The 17,175-nt window shown below is 39.9% G+C and overlaps 1 protein-coding gene across 5 annotated transcripts in view; it reads left to right on the top strand.

Annotated features, from left to right (window-relative positions):
• The window catches only part of NCOA2 (nuclear receptor coactivator 2), a 187,810-nt gene that overhangs the window by 153,105 nt on the left and 17,530 nt on the right, over positions 1 to 17,175 (top strand). For all 5 annotated transcript variants that reach the window (XM_030237618.2, XM_030237614.2, XM_018910971.3 and 2 more), the window contains 6 exons: positions 5,540 to 5,750; positions 8,883 to 9,092; positions 10,862 to 11,077; positions 11,708 to 11,837; positions 14,837 to 15,002; positions 16,872 to 17,150. In XM_030237618.2, the coding sequence (XP_030093478.1) occupies positions 5,540 to 5,750; positions 8,883 to 9,092; positions 10,862 to 11,077; positions 11,708 to 11,837; positions 14,837 to 15,002; positions 16,872 to 17,150 (1,212 nt within the window). The remainder of the gene's footprint in view (positions 1 to 5,539; positions 5,751 to 8,882; positions 9,093 to 10,861; positions 11,078 to 11,707; positions 11,838 to 14,836; positions 15,003 to 16,871; positions 17,151 to 17,175) is intronic.

Here is a 17,175-nt window from a genome sequence, read left to right as displayed (position 1 = left end):
AGATGGTCTCCCACAGGAAGTGCTCATTGCCTAAATTTAGATCAAAGCTGGAACTATTTAGTACAAGACTAGAACACAGATTCTCGAGCTAAATTCTTCCATCCTCCTGCATCCTTCCCCCTCCTTTTTCCTCCCATATGTAAAAATTAGCCATGTGCTTGTGTTACCTATTTTGCAGGTTTATTTAAAACTTCTCCTCCCTGAGGAATGTTGTATTTTTAAGTAATTAGTCACTGTAGTGTGCAGTTTCTCTGGAAACTGCAGCAGAGCAGCAGTGGGATGGCCTCTACAAGGGAGATCAGTGTGTTGGGAGGCAACAGAGCCATTGCATTTTCTCCTTTTACTTTTGGTGTGACTTTCTGAGCAGGAAATGCTTTGAAGTGCACCACTGTACTAAAAATAGCAGTCTTCTAGGTAGTGTGTTTAAACATACTCTTCTGCAGAGAGCAGCAACTGACAGGAAGCCTTTCTCAAATGGCAGAGAATATTTCCAGCCCTGCCGTACCTTTTTCCCTTCCTTGGTGGGATGATGGTTATCAGGCTTTATTATAACTGCTGTTCCAGTTACAGCAGCTGGAGGGGAGGGGATGAAAGAAGGACCTGCTGGGGATACTCAGCAGGGTTTTTCCTCCAGCACCAACCGTAGTAGGGCTGTTGCTGTCGAGCACCACAAGTTGTCATATGGCTCACCGCTGTTAGAAAGGGAAGAGAGTGTCCCTCAGCAGCAAACCTGCCTTCTCCTGCTCTCCCTGACTGTCCACTGCCCACTGCCAGGAGCAGCCCCTGTAGTGAGCAGGAGGTGGTCAGAAGTGGCAAGGACTGGCTGACAGCTTGGAGGGCAAGGAGAGTGAAAGTACAGGGGAGCATTAGAGAAACATCATGAGCAATGTTAGATACGGCCTTGCTAAAGCAGCTTGTTCTCTGAGAAATAACCTGGGGGAGCGTGGAATAAAACCCTAATCTCCACAAGTGTACTCTCCTCTTTTTTGTTCAGTAGACCATAAGTACAGGCTGTTTGACAGGGACTTTGCAATGCAACAGTCTGCACAAATGCTGTTCCAGAAATCATCTCAAGTATGTACATTTTTGTCCTAAAACTCAGAAACTGCTCTAGTGTTCCTCACATACTTTATCAATTCTCCTGTATTCATGCTTTATGTGGAAACCAGTATCTTCCCAGTACTAGCATATTTTCTCTACACATGCCACTCATCTTTAAAAAACCTATTTCTGGTTTAATAGTCCAGAATCCATTAAGTTCATGAGGAACATTTGTTTCTTCTTGAAATTCTATCAGAACCTAAGAATGGGGATTCCATTTTCTGAATGTCTTTCAATTAGAGTTCTGCTTTCAAATGTTAGTCATAGAATAGCTTGATATTTTTAATACCAAAATTAGCCAATTTTATGTTTATTGCAGTTACCAGGGGGAAAAATATTGTATTGGTTCCACTTCTAATTTCTTTTTCCCTTCTTTTTATAATCCTTTGATATATTGCCAGTTTGGAGCAGGGATTTGGTTTCATTTGCCTCTTACGGTCAAATGCTTTGCCTGTACTTCTGAGGTAGAAGATGAACTAAATTTCAAATTTATGCAAATCAGGTGTAGTTTCAAGTTGTGTCCCCACCAAAAGACATCCTGTTGTAAGTCCTTAGAATACAGGGTCACAGTGCAAGCTATGGGCATTGCCCATGGCAGGAAGGAGATTTCCGGAGGCTTGAGTATCTTATCCAGTCCTTCACAATCCATGGAAGCCAGGCTTTGAAACAGCAACTTTTGTAAACCAAACTTCATGTTGAGGTGCAGCTGCCTTTCGGTACAGCTTCTCTGAGCTCTTAAGTTTAATCTGTATTTCTGTATATGACAGTATAAAATAAGTACTTTTTCAAATGCAAAAGTATCCCTGAGAATTATTTGTCTTACACTTTCTGGCACCTACTGCCCAAGTTCTACAGTGATTTTCATAATTGCATTACTCAGACATAGTGAAAATACCCACACAAGAATTTTCTTGTGATGCTTAGCTCTTTATCAGGTTTTTATGTTTTGGTTTTTTTTTAATTCCTGACAAATAATTGTTTCTCAGGGAACTTATGGTGTGCCCTCTATTTACACAAAATTCAATTTAGGCCATTAACAAAGTAAATATAGAATATAAATAAAATAAAAATCCCATTAATCTAACCAAGTAAATATTTTAATGGTAGTTTCTGCACATATGGTGCCATTTGAGGCTAAGTCTGGAAAGACTTAGGCTAACATCATAGGTTGGTGTTAATTCCAAATCTCTTGGAGCTTTTGTAGCAGTTGAGAACCCTGATAAAAATATAAAGTTCAAGTATTTAATATTGATTATTAAGCAAAAAAAAGGAGAAGGTTATGTATTTGGGTTGTTGTAATACATCTGTTGTATTTGCCCTTTCTTTGCCACTTCTGAGAGGAATTAGAAACATCTTAGGGAGTGCAGTTTTCTGACACATTTGGATCAATATGTTCTTCATTGGTGGTTTTTTTTGGGTTTGGTTTTGAGGTTGTTTTTATATATATATATATCTCTAGTGTTTGAACAAAGAATTGCAGTAGCCAGAATGCTAAAACAAAAGATGACACAAAATCCCACATAAAACCAACTAAAAAACCCCCCTGCAACATATAAAACTTCCCTTTGCTGTTGTCTCAGATCCATGTAATGAAGGCCATATGTCTTAATTCCCCAAAGAGTACTGAATCATCCTTCTATAATTTATGATGCTCTATATCAGTCTCTTCTCCTGGCTCTTGTGGTCTTCTTGTAGCAGATCTCCCATTGCTCAAACTGCAGCTCCTATAAACATCACTCATGGCTGTCTCTTGGAGCACCTTTTTGAATCTGCTTATCACCTGTCCCTGCAGTGATTTAGCCTTCATATAAACACTTTTGATTCCTCCTGGCTCAGCCTTTTCTACTGATGTGTTGGGTCCACCCAGCTGCTTGTAATTGCCTGGAAAGCAGTGAGTCATCAGAGGGATTTGTCAAGAGCAGGTAATCTTGGACCAGCCAACCTGTTTCCCTTCAGCAGGAGGGTAGCAGAATTGTTGGCATAATAGAAATAGCATGTCAATGTGTTTAGATTTGAGTAAGGCCCTTTTCCTTATGGTGGGGGAGAGGTGCATGGTCAAGATGAGGAAGCTGTTTGGAAATCCCTCCACACACAGTGGTTATTGAAGGATTCACTGTCAAAATGGAGATGCTGCAGGACTCGTGCAGCATCTAGAGCTGCTCAGTGTTTTAAGTTAACCTGAATGACCTGATGTGACAATAGAGCTTGGTAAAGCTGGGTGTGGCACTTGAATGTCTGCAAAGACCCTGGAGGACACAGTTCAGATTCAGCTGCAATGAAGAGATACAGAGACAAAATACTAGAACATTCAGGGTGAATAAATGCTATTTATTATCATTACTCAAGAATAATGTCTCAGATTTTTTTTTTTTTAATATGAGGGGAGAAGTGACTAAATAGGAGTTTTTCCGAGCTGTTCTAGGGATCTTAGTGATGACAAGATGAGTGAGAGTCAGTAAATGTCATGTAATTAAAAGAATCACATGCTTTTCTGGAATATGCCATCAAAGCATACTATGTGTAGAGGAAATTTTCTGCTTTACCCAGCAGCTATAAGGCTTCATTTTAAGTCCTGTCTTGAACATGGCTTCAGCAAAACTTGTGACTCAACTGAAAGCAACCAATAAGAGCAACAAGAGTAATGGGAGGCCTAGAAAACAGGTTATTTGCTGAAGAAAATTCACAAGTTGAGATTGTGTGTTCATTTCAGCTTAAAACACAAAAGGGCACGTGTTTTCAAATACAGAAAAAGTTAGAAAAAGAAAGGGGGTAGCACAGTATGTTCTCCAGATTCAAAATGTGATTGGAAGGAAGGGTCTGAATATCTGTGTGAGAGATTTTGTGTTGAGACTGATAAAAGAAGTACAAGAGTAGCAAGGATGGCAGAGTGCTGAAACCAATTCTCCAGGGAAGCTGTGGATTTTCTGTCTCTGGATATCTTTAACAAGCAACTGTATGAACTTCCATAGGGAATGGCATACACTGATTTTGCCTGGAGGCTTTAAATTTCTTCCAGTCCTCTGATTCTCTGATTTCCTACCATTTTGCCAATAACACCAGCCTCTAGATCACCCATGTGCTGCCTTTTAATGGAGTGAATTCCCTCCTCTTTTGCATCATATACTACAATTTATATGACTAGGACATAATGTGGAAATAATAAAAAATAGCACCATGATTATTTGCAGTCAGTCACCCAAGAAAAGCACTTAGCAGTGTAACCTTGGGGCATTTTAGCTACCTTTGTATAAAACTGCTGGACTTCCCAGGAGCAGGCTAGATGTGGTGGCAGGAGTTCTGTACAGACTAATGTGCAGTGCTTCCTAGCTAGCCTGTGAGAACCTCAGTAGGCATTTTAAAGCCATGTCAGGTATTTCTACAGTATCCTGTGAAAGAATTGTATTTCAGTTCTGCATGTTTGTGGTATTATTTCTCAGTTCCCCATCCTTCATGGGTGGCTGCTCATTCTGCCTCTCCTCTGTCATTGCACATTTCCTAATGAAGACACTGATTTTGAGTAGATATTTGTTATAAATACTGTTATGATATATTTACTGCTCAAGATGGTAGTAAACTGAAACCAGACACCCTGCTCTTGATTATTACCCAAGTTTTACCTTTATCAAGAGTTTAGGATTGGAGAATATAGTTGCAATGATTTCCACATTTCAGTCAGAAAATTATTTTAATTCTGAGAGGTTTTAGACAGAGAAGCTGACAAAAGAGAAGGCCAGTGAAAATCAGTATATATAAGAAAAACAAGAAGGTCAATAATCATGTTAGTGTAAGGTGAACTTGATTTTTCTCCCACCTTTGTTTCATTAATTTTCTGCTGAATTTAAATGTAAATTCATATGTAGATGTAGATTTCTCTTGTCATGCTCCAGAGAAGTTATTTTCAATGATTTGTGAAGTTAGGAGTATAATAAATTCCCAATCCTATGTATCTTGCCGGATAACCTATGTAGAGTTATTCAGTGTTCAGGTTTTGAATATATCAAAGAAAAGGCATGTGGTATAGCCATAAAGTAACTTTCTGATTGTATGCTTTTAATCAAGTCATAAAGAGATCAGAAATACAACTGTGCTGCAAGAAATAGCAGTTATACCTACATAAACCCCTGTCTGCAGCGCTCCTGGCTCTCCTGTTAGCCCTGCTGTCCGCACTGATCTCAGAGTGCACAGGGTATGGAATCATATGTTCCCATGAGGGGCTTTTGAAGGGTGCCAGTGCCACTCTGGGCTCCCCAAAAGCAGGGCAGACCAGCCCTGGGAAGCCTTCCCAGTCCCCTTCCAACAGGTTTGTGAGCTTCCCCCACATCAGGCCTGTTGCCAGAACATCCGAGGCCACTGCGGGTGTGACACCGGGGGCTGCCCAGCTTGGCCAACAGCCGGCGGGCAGCGACCTGTACTGGGGTTTGTGTGTTCTTTGTTGCAGCCGGGCAGTGAGCTGGATAACTTGGAAGAGATTCTGGATGACCTGCAGAACAGCCAGTTACCACAGCTTTTCCCAGACAGCCGCCCAGGCGTGCCAGCGGGCTCGGTCGACAAGCAAGCCATCATCAATGACCTCATGCAGCTCACCAGTGACAGCAGCCCCGGAGCAGCAGTGGCCACCCAGAAACCAGCAATGAGGATTTCACAGAGCAGTGAGTGCCCCCCGCCCTCCGCACGCGTACCCCGGGCTCAGAAACCCCCGGTGCGGGGTCGTGGTGCCCCGGTCAGGTTCAGCCAGGGAGGGACCGGGCAGCTCCCGGTCCTGGGCGGGTGTTGTGTGGTGGCAGAGCGCCATCTGCGGTCATCCCAGCTGCAGGCACACGGGAGCTGTGTCTAGCTCGCACACCCTGGCAGTCTGCATCCCCGGAGAGCTTCTTAGGGGTACCCTCAAATCAAACATCCCCTCCTGGGGTGACAGGTGACGCTGCTGTTGGCAGGGCTTTGGCACGGAGAGCGCGTGCATCTTTTTGCCATGCAGGTCCTTCTTTCCTGGCAGCTCTTGCAGCGAAGCTTTTCTAAGCATGAAGGAGAGTCTTCTTCTAAAACCACAAGATTAATAGAAGGACAGAAGATTAAGAATGCCCAACTTTAATTTGAGATTGTGGCTTTTAGTTGAGTCACTTCCAGCTGACGGCTTTCCTTAACCTTATTAATCAGCTTACAAATCAGCATTGAAACATTGGTTTGCCATCATAATATACTGGAAAGCAAGCAAGACAGGAGTCTTATCAAGTACTAATGTTGAATAAAATAGCATGAAAAACCACTGCTTCATTTTTTGCTCCTGTTGGCTAGGATGGCTGCATCTATTTACTTCCTTAGATGTGCTCTAGGTTTTTTTCTTGTAGAACATGGGGTTTAGATAATATTTTTAGCCATTCTGATAATGTTAAACTAACACTGAGCCACTTTCAAATTCACTCAAATTACTTAAAAGTGTTTACATAAATACTAATATTCTATCAATGAATATTAGTGTGTAAATTCATATTAAGGCCACTTCAGATTCTTAAGTTATCACTTGTTATCTGTGTAGCTCAGAGGAGGATGCTTGGGTTTAATGTACTTGCTTTTGTGAGTATAGAGGTACTAACAGCAACACCTCCAAAGTCAGAAGGGAATCTCTGTGAAGTCTTCAGCATATTCTTCCTGAAATAAGGTCTGTTTGTTCCTTGCAGCCTTTTGGCTTTCTAGGGGTAGCCTAGCTTTAAATGTGCTTTTAAAGCTACTGGCAGTACAGTAACTGTATGACTGTAAATGAGAGTGGCTTCATGGTTAGCAGCAGTTCTGCAAAAGCAGCATCCTGTTTCCCATCTAAATTAAAACCTAAAATATTTTCCCCCAGCTCAGTCTTGTGTCTCTTCCTGATTCCCCTAGGAACTTGTGCCTTGGGTTCAGTAGAAGAGCATACAGAAAACAGGTCCACAGAAAAAGTGAGAGGCCTCTCATATGCTCACCATAAAAAATGTAGAATGAATGTCAAATCATATACAACTCCAGAAGAGATTTGGGGTTTTTTATAGTTGGTTTTTTTTTTCTGACGAAATAACAAACTTTAATTTTACAGGTTTTAGTGAATTACATTTATTTTCAACAGACAAATATTTTTGCCTGTTGAAAAATAGAAAGGCTGCTAGATCTGCCAAATTGCTAGGGTCTGTTACATGGGGGATAGGGAGCCTCCTTCAGTCCCATCCTGACAAAGAGTAGAATTAGCAGGAGGTGATGTGATCTAAGCACCACCACAGCTCATCAACTGTGTTGTTATTTTGTGCCACATTTCTAGAATTCCTTTTTGTTATATTAGTTGATGCTGGCAAAGCTGCACATAAAATAACTCATTTATCTATGTGATGTGTCAAACTTCTGGAGCAAACTGTTCTGAAACTGTCACTGAAGTTTAATTTTGCTTCAGTCCTTAGACTTTGTGATACCCCTAATCTTGAGAAAGTAATTTTTGCTTCATAAGTAAGTTTTGTTTGCTTAGTTGAACAGGCAGACAAGACAAAACTTAAATCTCATGGTTAGGAGTTAGGTGTATGTAATGTGATATATTTTCTGTACACACATACAAGCAAATACACCTGGCAAGAGGACTTACATTAAAAAAAAATACAATGAGTTCCTCTAGTCTGGTTTTACAAAATAAAAGTCAGAGAACTCTGTTGTGAGATATTTCAGTGCATTTTAGCAAACTTGCTAAACCTCATCTAAGTTTTCAGATTCAAAAGTAGCACTACTTTGATCTAAAATAAGAAAGTATTAATTTAACTTCTCAGTAATGTGATGAACACAAAAATGCAGAAGTGCTTCTCCTAGAAGAAGCTATCAAAAGTATTGCAAATAGTATTTTCACAAAAATGTTTAATTTACTTGCATGTATTTCATGGGTATGATTGGAACTGGAATCAAAGCTACAAGGTCAGTGTTTGATTCATGTTTGAGAGCTAGTTGAGCACACAGAGGATGCTTTCATGCATTGGAACATTGCCCAAAGACCAGCTGAGCCAGATGCTTGCCAGTCACAGTCTGAAACTCACTTTGCTGAGGCAGTCTGCCATTTTATTTGCAGAGGCTGATTTTAAAAGCACAACCCAGAGGAAAGTAGTTACATAAAGATGGCAACAACCATCAAGAATATGGTACTTTTTTTACCAGAATATTAAGGTGGCACAGCTCAGATTCTGGGCTGGCTTTTTGTTGTTGCTGAATCACAGAAGGATTTCTTTTTATTAATGACAAAAAATGTACAAGCCGAAAAATTAAGAGGTACATGGTGAAATGGGGCTGTGGGATCCAATATAGAGTCAGTCTGTCCTTAATTTTGAAAACTTCTTCAGGGGCACAGCTTGTGCTAGAAAACTCTCCAAACTGAAATAATTCCTAACAATCTGCCTCAGGATGGCATCTGCATGCAATTACAGTCCTACTAGGTATAAGATTAATTGACAGTATTAAGTATGCACATTACATAGTGGTATATTTTGCTGTAGTGGCTCTTCTGTCAGTTAAATTGCATAATTTAAAGTTTTTGTATATATACGTCATATCTGGTTTGTGTTCAGTATCAGAATGTTCCATTTTGAAATTTATATTTAAATGTCAAGAAGAGATGTATCTCAGATATGGAGTGAGTAAATTATGCAACATTAAATAGCTGAGCCCAAGAGCTTTAATTGTGTCTAGGTTCTTTTCTTTTTTTTCTTTTTTTTTTTTTTTTTTTTTAACCTAGTGAAGTTTCCATTCTTTTAACTTTGCTTTTTTTCTTTGCTCCTCCTGTCTAGCTTTTAATAACCCACGAGCAGGCCAACTGGGCAGGTTGTTACCAAACCAGAATTTACCACTTGACATAACACTGCAGAACCCAACAGGTGCAGGAACTTTCCCACCCATAAGAACGAGTAGCCCCTACTCAGTGATACCTCAGCCGGGACTGATGGGCAGGAATGAAGGGATGATAGGAAGTCAAGGAACTTTAGGCAACAGCAGCGCAGGTAAGACAATTTTCCTGGGTTTTTTTTCAAATATACTTGAGTAACGAGCTATAGCATGTGCAGCTTAACATTGGGGTTGATGCTGCAGATGATTACTCTCCATGAAGTCTGTTTTGTGGGATGTTATGTATTGGCATATTTATTCTGAATTTCTGTGTCTGCATATTTTTAGTCCTGCCTTTTATGCACTGCTTTTTACCTACCTATAGAGATGGGTCTTTCAAAACAAAATCATGGGCAATAGTGTTGCCCTTATGATGTTGGCTTTGCCCTCAATTATTCTTTACTTAGTAGTCTTAGCTCCTTTTTAGGAACCATCAGATGTTGCAATTAACAACATGTTCACCTAATAAGGGGCAAACATATAGCCTGTTTGACAAGAAAAGTCTGGCTGATGGATTTATTTCAACTAGTGCATAATCTGAGATTGTGCAAGTGTGCAACAACCCTGTAAGAGTTCTGAGTAAATAAATGGGCATTGGAAATCCTCTCAGCTGGCTATTTGGTGTCAAATTTGTGTATTTAGTTGGCATCAGTATTAAAAGAGACATGCAGCTACAGGCTGAAATATTTTATTTAGACAGTTTAGAGATCAACTTGCATTCTTTCAAGTGTCATCTTACTTTCATGTTCTGTATACATGTTAGAAGATTTTATTCTTCTTATATATACAAGTTAGAGAATATTATTGTGTTCCTGCCTTGCTCAAGCACAGCACATCTTTCATCTGATAGAATATGAACACAAATGGACTGAACCTCAGGATGTAACACTAAAGCAAATTTTGTACAGCAGCTGAAACAAAGACCCTCTTCAGAGGGTTTTTCTCTGGTTTTATGTCACCAAATATTTGAACTGATAAGTAATAATTGTTTGTGTGGCTTTTAGTATTCATTTAGGGATTTTGCATAATGCAACTGAAAAAACCAATCTGAACCACTAGTCCAGCCTGAAACCAGTGTTTTATCTACTCTCTTGACTGATATAAAATTGAAATGTATATATACTGTATATATAATGTATAAATACTGTGACTGCCATCTTTGGGGCTTGGGAGTTTTTGTGTTGGGTTTTGCTTGAGGCTTTTTGGCTACTGTCAGAGTGTAGTATTCTATATATTCCAAGTGTAAATAAGACGTATCAGTTGTTTACAGTAGATGTGGGAGGACTTCCCCTATAATAACGGTAATGAACTTCAGCATCTATCGGAAAGTTCCCGTGAGTAATTTCCCTGCACTGTGCATTCATCTGAGATTATCTGGGTGAGCCTCGAGGCTCTGAAAGCTCTGGGTTCCAAGTGAAAGAAGTCACCAAAAGATGTTTGCAGAACACAAGTTGATACACAATACTTCTAATTTGTGCGTTTAGTGTTAACACATTGTTAGTCCTCATCCTCACTTAGCACTTGGAAAGTAAAGCACTGACACACATCAGTGATTCATTTCCTGAGGAAGGAAGTTAAGGCTATCCACACACCCTCAGCACCTGTCGCAGGCCACATGTGGGAACACTTTCCCCAGCAGCGTTTCGGAAATGATAAAAGGGTCTTCCTCTTGTAAGATGTATCACAGTCTCCAGTCCCTCAGCTAAGCAGTGTAAGGCATTGTTCTGCAGTTTTGCACATCTGGATGGGCAGCTGTGGTGGTACAGTGTGCTTTGAGTGAAACTACTGCGTTGGTATTGCTGAAAATGCAGCTCCTCAGGCAGCAGTGGTGTTAAAGCTGTTCTGATCATGTGCTGGTACCTGAGTGTGTTTGGCTTTTGTGCAGGAATGATTGGTGGCAATGCCCCTCGGCCTGCCATGGCATCTGGAGACTGGGGCAGCCAGGCCCCCGCGGTGAGGGTGACCTGCGCGCCCACGGCTGGCGCCATGAACCGGCCGGTGCAGGCAGGCATGATCCGCAACCCCACGGCCAGCATCCCCTTGAGACCCAGCAGCCAGCCTGGCCCAAGGCAGATGCTTCCATCTCAGGTCATGAATATGGGTAAGTCACACGTGGAGCTGCTCCTTTTGGCACGTGCTGGATTGTTAAACATGGAAGCAGGAGGAAAAGAAGTAAGAAATCCTCGGTTTGTTTATAGATTCAATAAGAACCATATTTCACCATGAAATTTTCCTGTGGATCATGGAAAGAAGGTGTCTAAAATGCTTAATTTTAACACGTTTTGAAATGTACAGTTCCTGCTACTCTGTAGCTCCATGGTTGTGTGGCCAGAGAAAGAGGACATGAAGTTGCTTTGGTTCACTAAAGACTGTGGAGTTTTTTTAGACCAAACGCTGTGGAATGATAATTGTTCCTGGTCACTTTTAAAGCAAGTGCATTATAATACTGACTCTATGTACAGTCTTTTTCTTATGCTTGTCTTATTCATTTTTGCATCTATGGTGTTGTATCTGCTATTTTATAATTTTGAGCCACTTTCAGAATACTCATATTTTCTCAAAATTTAAAAGCAAATTTCAACAAAGGAATAATACTGCTTTTAAGTGTAATATTGCTGAAGTCTTGATGCTTTAGTTTGCTTTTACCATAACATAAGTAACTCAATTGAAAGAATTAACAAGCAAGTAGCTTCTCTTCAGAAAAGTCATATGGTTATTTTTTCTTGATTAGGGCCATCTGAATTGGAAATGAACATAGGAGGACCTCAGTATAGCCAACAGCAGGCACCTCCAAATCAGACTGCACCGTGGCCAGACAGCATCTTGCCTATAGAACAAGCAACTTTTGGTAATCAGAACAGGTGAGTCTTGGTGTCACATCAGAACACAGAGAGATTTTGCAGGCCTATAATTTACACACTTCATGGAAACAAAGTTGTGAATAGAATGTTCACCAAGTGTACATCAATTTAGTTTCTGCATTATTTTGTGCTCATGAAATGTATGTGTGTTCCAGTAATATTTATAAATGCTCTCTTTGCCGTGTAATGTGTTGAATGAATTGAAACTTCTGTATCACAGTGAATGCTGCCAGCACTTGAGGTATAGTTGCACCATTTCTCACCTCTGGAGCATTAACGTGGGCATGATTTTGTCTGATTTTGCAGTTCTTGTTGTTAGCAATTACACTTAACACTAAATGTGGAAGAGTGCCAGTAGTACTAGCCATGACTGTGTATTCATAATATCTGTCCCTTCCTGCAGCAGGGTAGCATTTTAAGTGATGTAGGACATGGTTAATTATGTTTTGTTTGGGTTCTTTTAATTGACCTAAATTCTGTAAAAGACAAGGAAGGAAAGATGAAGTGAAAGGAAGGCTGCCTCTTCCCTGAAGTTAGCTCCTCCTCAGGTAATCAGAACTGCAGTTTGGTCACAACTCATTAACTCACATGTAATGTTTTAATAACTTCATTCATCATCAAGACTTTTAAGTGATGGCACAACTGTTAAAAGCAGCTTACACTTCTTAAAAAAGAGCCATGTCTTCTCCAAAAGGTCTGCAGCTTACTTTAGAGAGACTGTGTGTATATGGAATGTCTAAGGAATGCAAAATGGACAAGCAAGTACAAAACATTGAAATATTTTCAGTTGTGTAAGTAGTAAATCGGGGGATTACTGAAAAGAAAATTAGGTGGATACATTTGGAAAAAAAGTATGTTTGGAAAAAAGTTTATATTCTGACTACATTCTCTTAGTTTTCATTAGGATGCCCAAAAATATTACCAATAAATATATATGTGGCATTTTCTTTGTTATATTCCATGCTTTTTGAGATGTTTCCTGGTGTTTCCCTCAGTTAGCATATCCATATGCAAAATGCAGTGTTTGTATAATGGAATTATTCACTTTAAAAACTACACCTTAAAAGAAAATACAGGGTCATGTCTGGTCAGCAAGCCAGGCAGTTAATTCTTCCATTTTTTTACCTTTGCATTCGTCACAATTTCCTTACAGCTGAATAATTTCCTTATTTCCACATAGTTAATTTCCTTATAGCTGAAGATAGTGAAAAAAATTCCCATTGCATTGCATCTGAAAGTACCAATATTTTGATCATTTACACCCCAGCCAGAGACGATTAATTGGTTGCTGCTACCATTTCTTGCTTTATTAATCCCCAAGGTGGCTATTTTTATAATCTGATGGTTGCTATGTATTAAATGAGTAAAAATAATTCTTAAATTAAAAACTAACATTTTCATTGGGGTATACAAAAGAAATTGAGAAATTGTAAGTAATTGTCATTTTTTAATATACAGAATTTGACAAATGTTTTTGTTTTCTTTTTCATGTGTCTTCACACTCACTTGCAATTTCAGAGAGGGTTTTTTGCTAGCCTCATCAACTGTTTTTCCATATAACAGATCCCTTCTTAGAAGTTATCTTAAGAGTTTGTAAGCAATTTGAATCAAAGGATTTTTTTTGCTCTTTCCTTTTTGCGGATTTATAATTTCATCTGTGGAGTTAGAAAAATTTCTCTGAGTTTGATTAATACTTTGCAATGTTTTAAAGGTGCGTCATATACCCTTCCTTTTTTTTTTTTTTTTTTTTTACTGTCTGGGATCCAATTAAAAAGAATGTATTTTTATTCGTTTTCCTGCCTGCCATCCCTTGAGTTCATTCAGTGTGCAGCCTGACGATGCAGCTCTCCTGCTCAGCTTTGACATAAGAGATTAGACTTCCATGGCAACCATATATCTCATTATGGAAACTAAATACACAAACATGTTTCTTTGTTTTTTCTAAACAGACATGTAAAAAGGGTTCACATATAGTGCTTTTTCTCCCTCCATGGGTGACAGCTTTTGTTGTCACTGAGTAATTATCTGGGATGGGATTCTTCCATGATGTGCATTTTGTAGCTGCCCTTGCCTGCAGAATGCTCTGCTCTTTTTATTTTCTGTTGCAGTTTTGTGGTAGCGTGCGTGAAGCAGGGCAGGTGTGTGAACTGCAGAACAAAACCGTGTCATTTAGCTGCAGATAAGGTGTTATTTCAGATTTAGTTTGTTTCTCGGGAAGTTTTGTCCTTTGGGTTTATAGCAAACCTTTATTCTGCCTTTGTAGCTGCAAGTGTGCTTCGCATACAAATTCAGGGGTGAGGTAAGCAGGATTTATAGAGTCATCACATGCTGCCTGACAGTACCCAAGTTCTTGCTGATGCCCTTCCAAGGCACATAACCAAGTGTATAAACTAATACCCAAGTGTGCATTTGGGGTAAGCTGATGCAGTGTTTTGCTGCAAGCAAAAAGGGGAATGTCCTTTTCTCCCTGCTCCCTCGTGCTTCTGCCCAGCTCTTCCAGATGTTCCATTTTTGAGAGCTCAGACAATCCATGGACCCATCTGTGACTTGTTTAGCCTGACAGAAAACCAACTAAGGGGAGAGTATGGAAATGAGTACTACTTGTGGTAGTACACTTGATCTGACATGAGACATTCAAAGTTACAACTAGTTTTAAAAATTTTAGAAATTATTTCTCCTTCTGTCTTTAGTGGCTGTATTCTATACTGACTTCTCAGTTTCTCTGTTGACCCTGTAATATGCAGTCAGCACTTGGGCTACATTTATTGGGCTTTCCTGCTTGTCAGAATCACCACGCTTGTGATTCTTGACAGGCATTAGTCATTTAGTTACTTCTTGGGGTAGCATAACTTCCACCCAGGATAACTTTCTAACCAAAATTGGCAGCAATTAAAATAATTTCTGTCTCTACTTGTTAGTTCAGTTTGAGTACTAATCCTCTGATATTATTTCATGTTTTCCAGCAGCTGTTTACCATCCCTGTGTTCATGTTTTCACAGGCAGCCGTTTGGCAGCTCACCAGATGATCTCTTGTGTAATCATCCTTCATCAGAGTCACCAAGTGATGAGGGTGCTCTCCTGGATCAGCTTTACATGGCATTAAGGAATTTTGATGGTTTAGAAGAAATCGACAGGGCCCTAGGAATACCAGAACTAGTGAGCCAGGTATACTGGACATGGTATTTTGCGTGTATTATATATTGTTTTTATAAAATACGCTGTCAAGGTGGAGTTGAAAAAGTTGAAAACATTTCTTGCAAGATAGGATAGTGGAAGTCCATTTAATGGCTCAGTGTCACCTGAAAACTTTCCCTCAGACCCTGGCTTAGTCTTCCTTCCTCTCCCCTGCCACCCTCACCTAGATCTCCTCCTTCTGACCTGCTTTACGCAACCAAACTGACCAAAACAAAAAAATGGTGGTCAGAGAAACAGCTGTAGGGGACAAAAGGTAAGATCATGGCCAGCAACAGAATATCGGGAAAAGGAAAATAAGAGCATGAAGACCTAGGAGCTGAAGAGCAGGATCCAGAGTTTGGTGTGATGGGGACAACAAACTTTTGGATTAGCAAACCTGAGGTGTGTAAATTCACCTATGGTTTTTTCCTTAGTTGATTACTCTGTGTTAAGGGATGAGATTTATCTGAGGCAGCTGATTCCATTCCAAGCACTTAAACTGTAATTTTTTTTCTGAATTTTGAGCATGCTTTCTACACTTTGTTCTGTACTTTTTCATCCATTTTTCCCCACAGTCATTTTTGTTGACTTCCACGTGGTTCTTGCCTGTTTCAGTCTTACATGCTGCAAAGAAAAAAAGTGGTAAAAATGAAAGTATTTTGAGTAAAAGTTAGTTCCTGACATTTCTGGCATTAGAATTTTATTTCCAAAATCAGTGTATGTCTGTACAATGACTTAATATTCTAAGAGGATCCTGCAATACCCATTTCATTCCCCAGCACTCATCAGCACCCTGAGCATAGCTGTGAACTAGCTCTGTATTTTAGATATGAAATAGGACCAATGAAATTCTGCTTTGAACATGAGAAAGCTATCTCCAAGCCTATTTGGTACAACACAGAAGTCAGTGAGGTGTAGAGCTGGAGATACAATTTATTGGTGAACTTCAATTTTGCTCTATGAAACTTTCATGCAATATTATATAGGTTTTGGAATGCCACCACCAAAAAATATGAATAATGGTTTATTTCAAGCTAAGCAGTAAATATGTTTCTATTTAATTAATAATTCAGTGGAAACACTTAAAGGATCTTGCAGATAAGAGGACTGCTTCATTTTAAAACATGTTTTTTAAAATAGCCTTCAAACATTTTACAGCAGTTTAAAGACTTCCTTTCATGAGGGCACTGAAATTTAGATTAACTTCATTTTCAAGGTCAGTGTGGAATAAGCTATCAAATTATTCTGGCTGGAGCAAATATTAGGGGAGTATGTAGAATGGAATTCCGAATTGCGTTAGTTTATTTATGCTAATGGATAATCAGTTAGTGCAAAAGTGCTCTGAAAGAATTAGGCACTCTGTTCACATTAGCTTCTGTAATAGTTTCAGGCATCTTTATTTGAAGTCATTATTTTGTTTAAAGACACTGATAAAAATCTAGTTATTCATTTGTATAATACCTTTGAATTTATCTCAGATTCAATGGCAAAAATATGGCAGCATCACTTCATTTACAGATTTTGATCTAGCATTTGTCGTTTCAGATTTTTATTCATTAGAAGAGTAATGCAATGTCTGTGTAAAGAACACAAGAAAGATTATGGAGTTTTATTTAAAGAAAAACCCTACAAAACAAAGGAAAAGAGAGAGAGGAGGAATTTGTCTCCTTGAATATATTTTCATACAATTCTGCTTATTTTTAAGTTTTATACTGAGGTAAAGAAAGATAATGTAATTCTCTGTTTCAAAACATTCCCATTCTAGAAGGTTGTTTTTGCAGGCTGTCTGTATTAGTCCCGTATAATCCTCTGGAAAGCCGTGTCCCACCAACTGTTCCTATTGCTGGTGTCTTTCTGCAGAGCCAAGCTGTCGACCCCGAGACCTTCCCGAGCCAGGAGTCCAGCATGCTGCTGGAGCAGAAGGCTCCGGTGTTCTCGCAGCAGTACGCGGCGCAGGCACAGATGGCACAGGGCAGCTACGCGCCCATGCAGGACCCCAGCTTCCACGCCATGGGGCAGCGCCCGGGATACACCGCCCTGCGCATGCAGCCCCGGCCCGGCCTGCGGCCCGCCGGCATGGTGCAGAACCAGCCCAACCAGCTGCGCCTCCAGCTGCAGCACCGCCTCCAGGCGCAGCAGGTACGGCCCCTTCCGTGCCCAGCTC

The sequence above is a fragment of the Serinus canaria genome, chromosome 2 (genome assembly GCF_022539315.1).
Source record: "Serinus canaria isolate serCan28SL12 chromosome 2, serCan2020, whole genome shotgun sequence".
In the NCBI taxonomy this organism is placed as follows: Eukaryota; Metazoa; Chordata; class Aves; order Passeriformes; family Fringillidae; genus Serinus; species Serinus canaria.
This window is presented reverse-complemented; position numbering and strand designations above follow the sequence as displayed.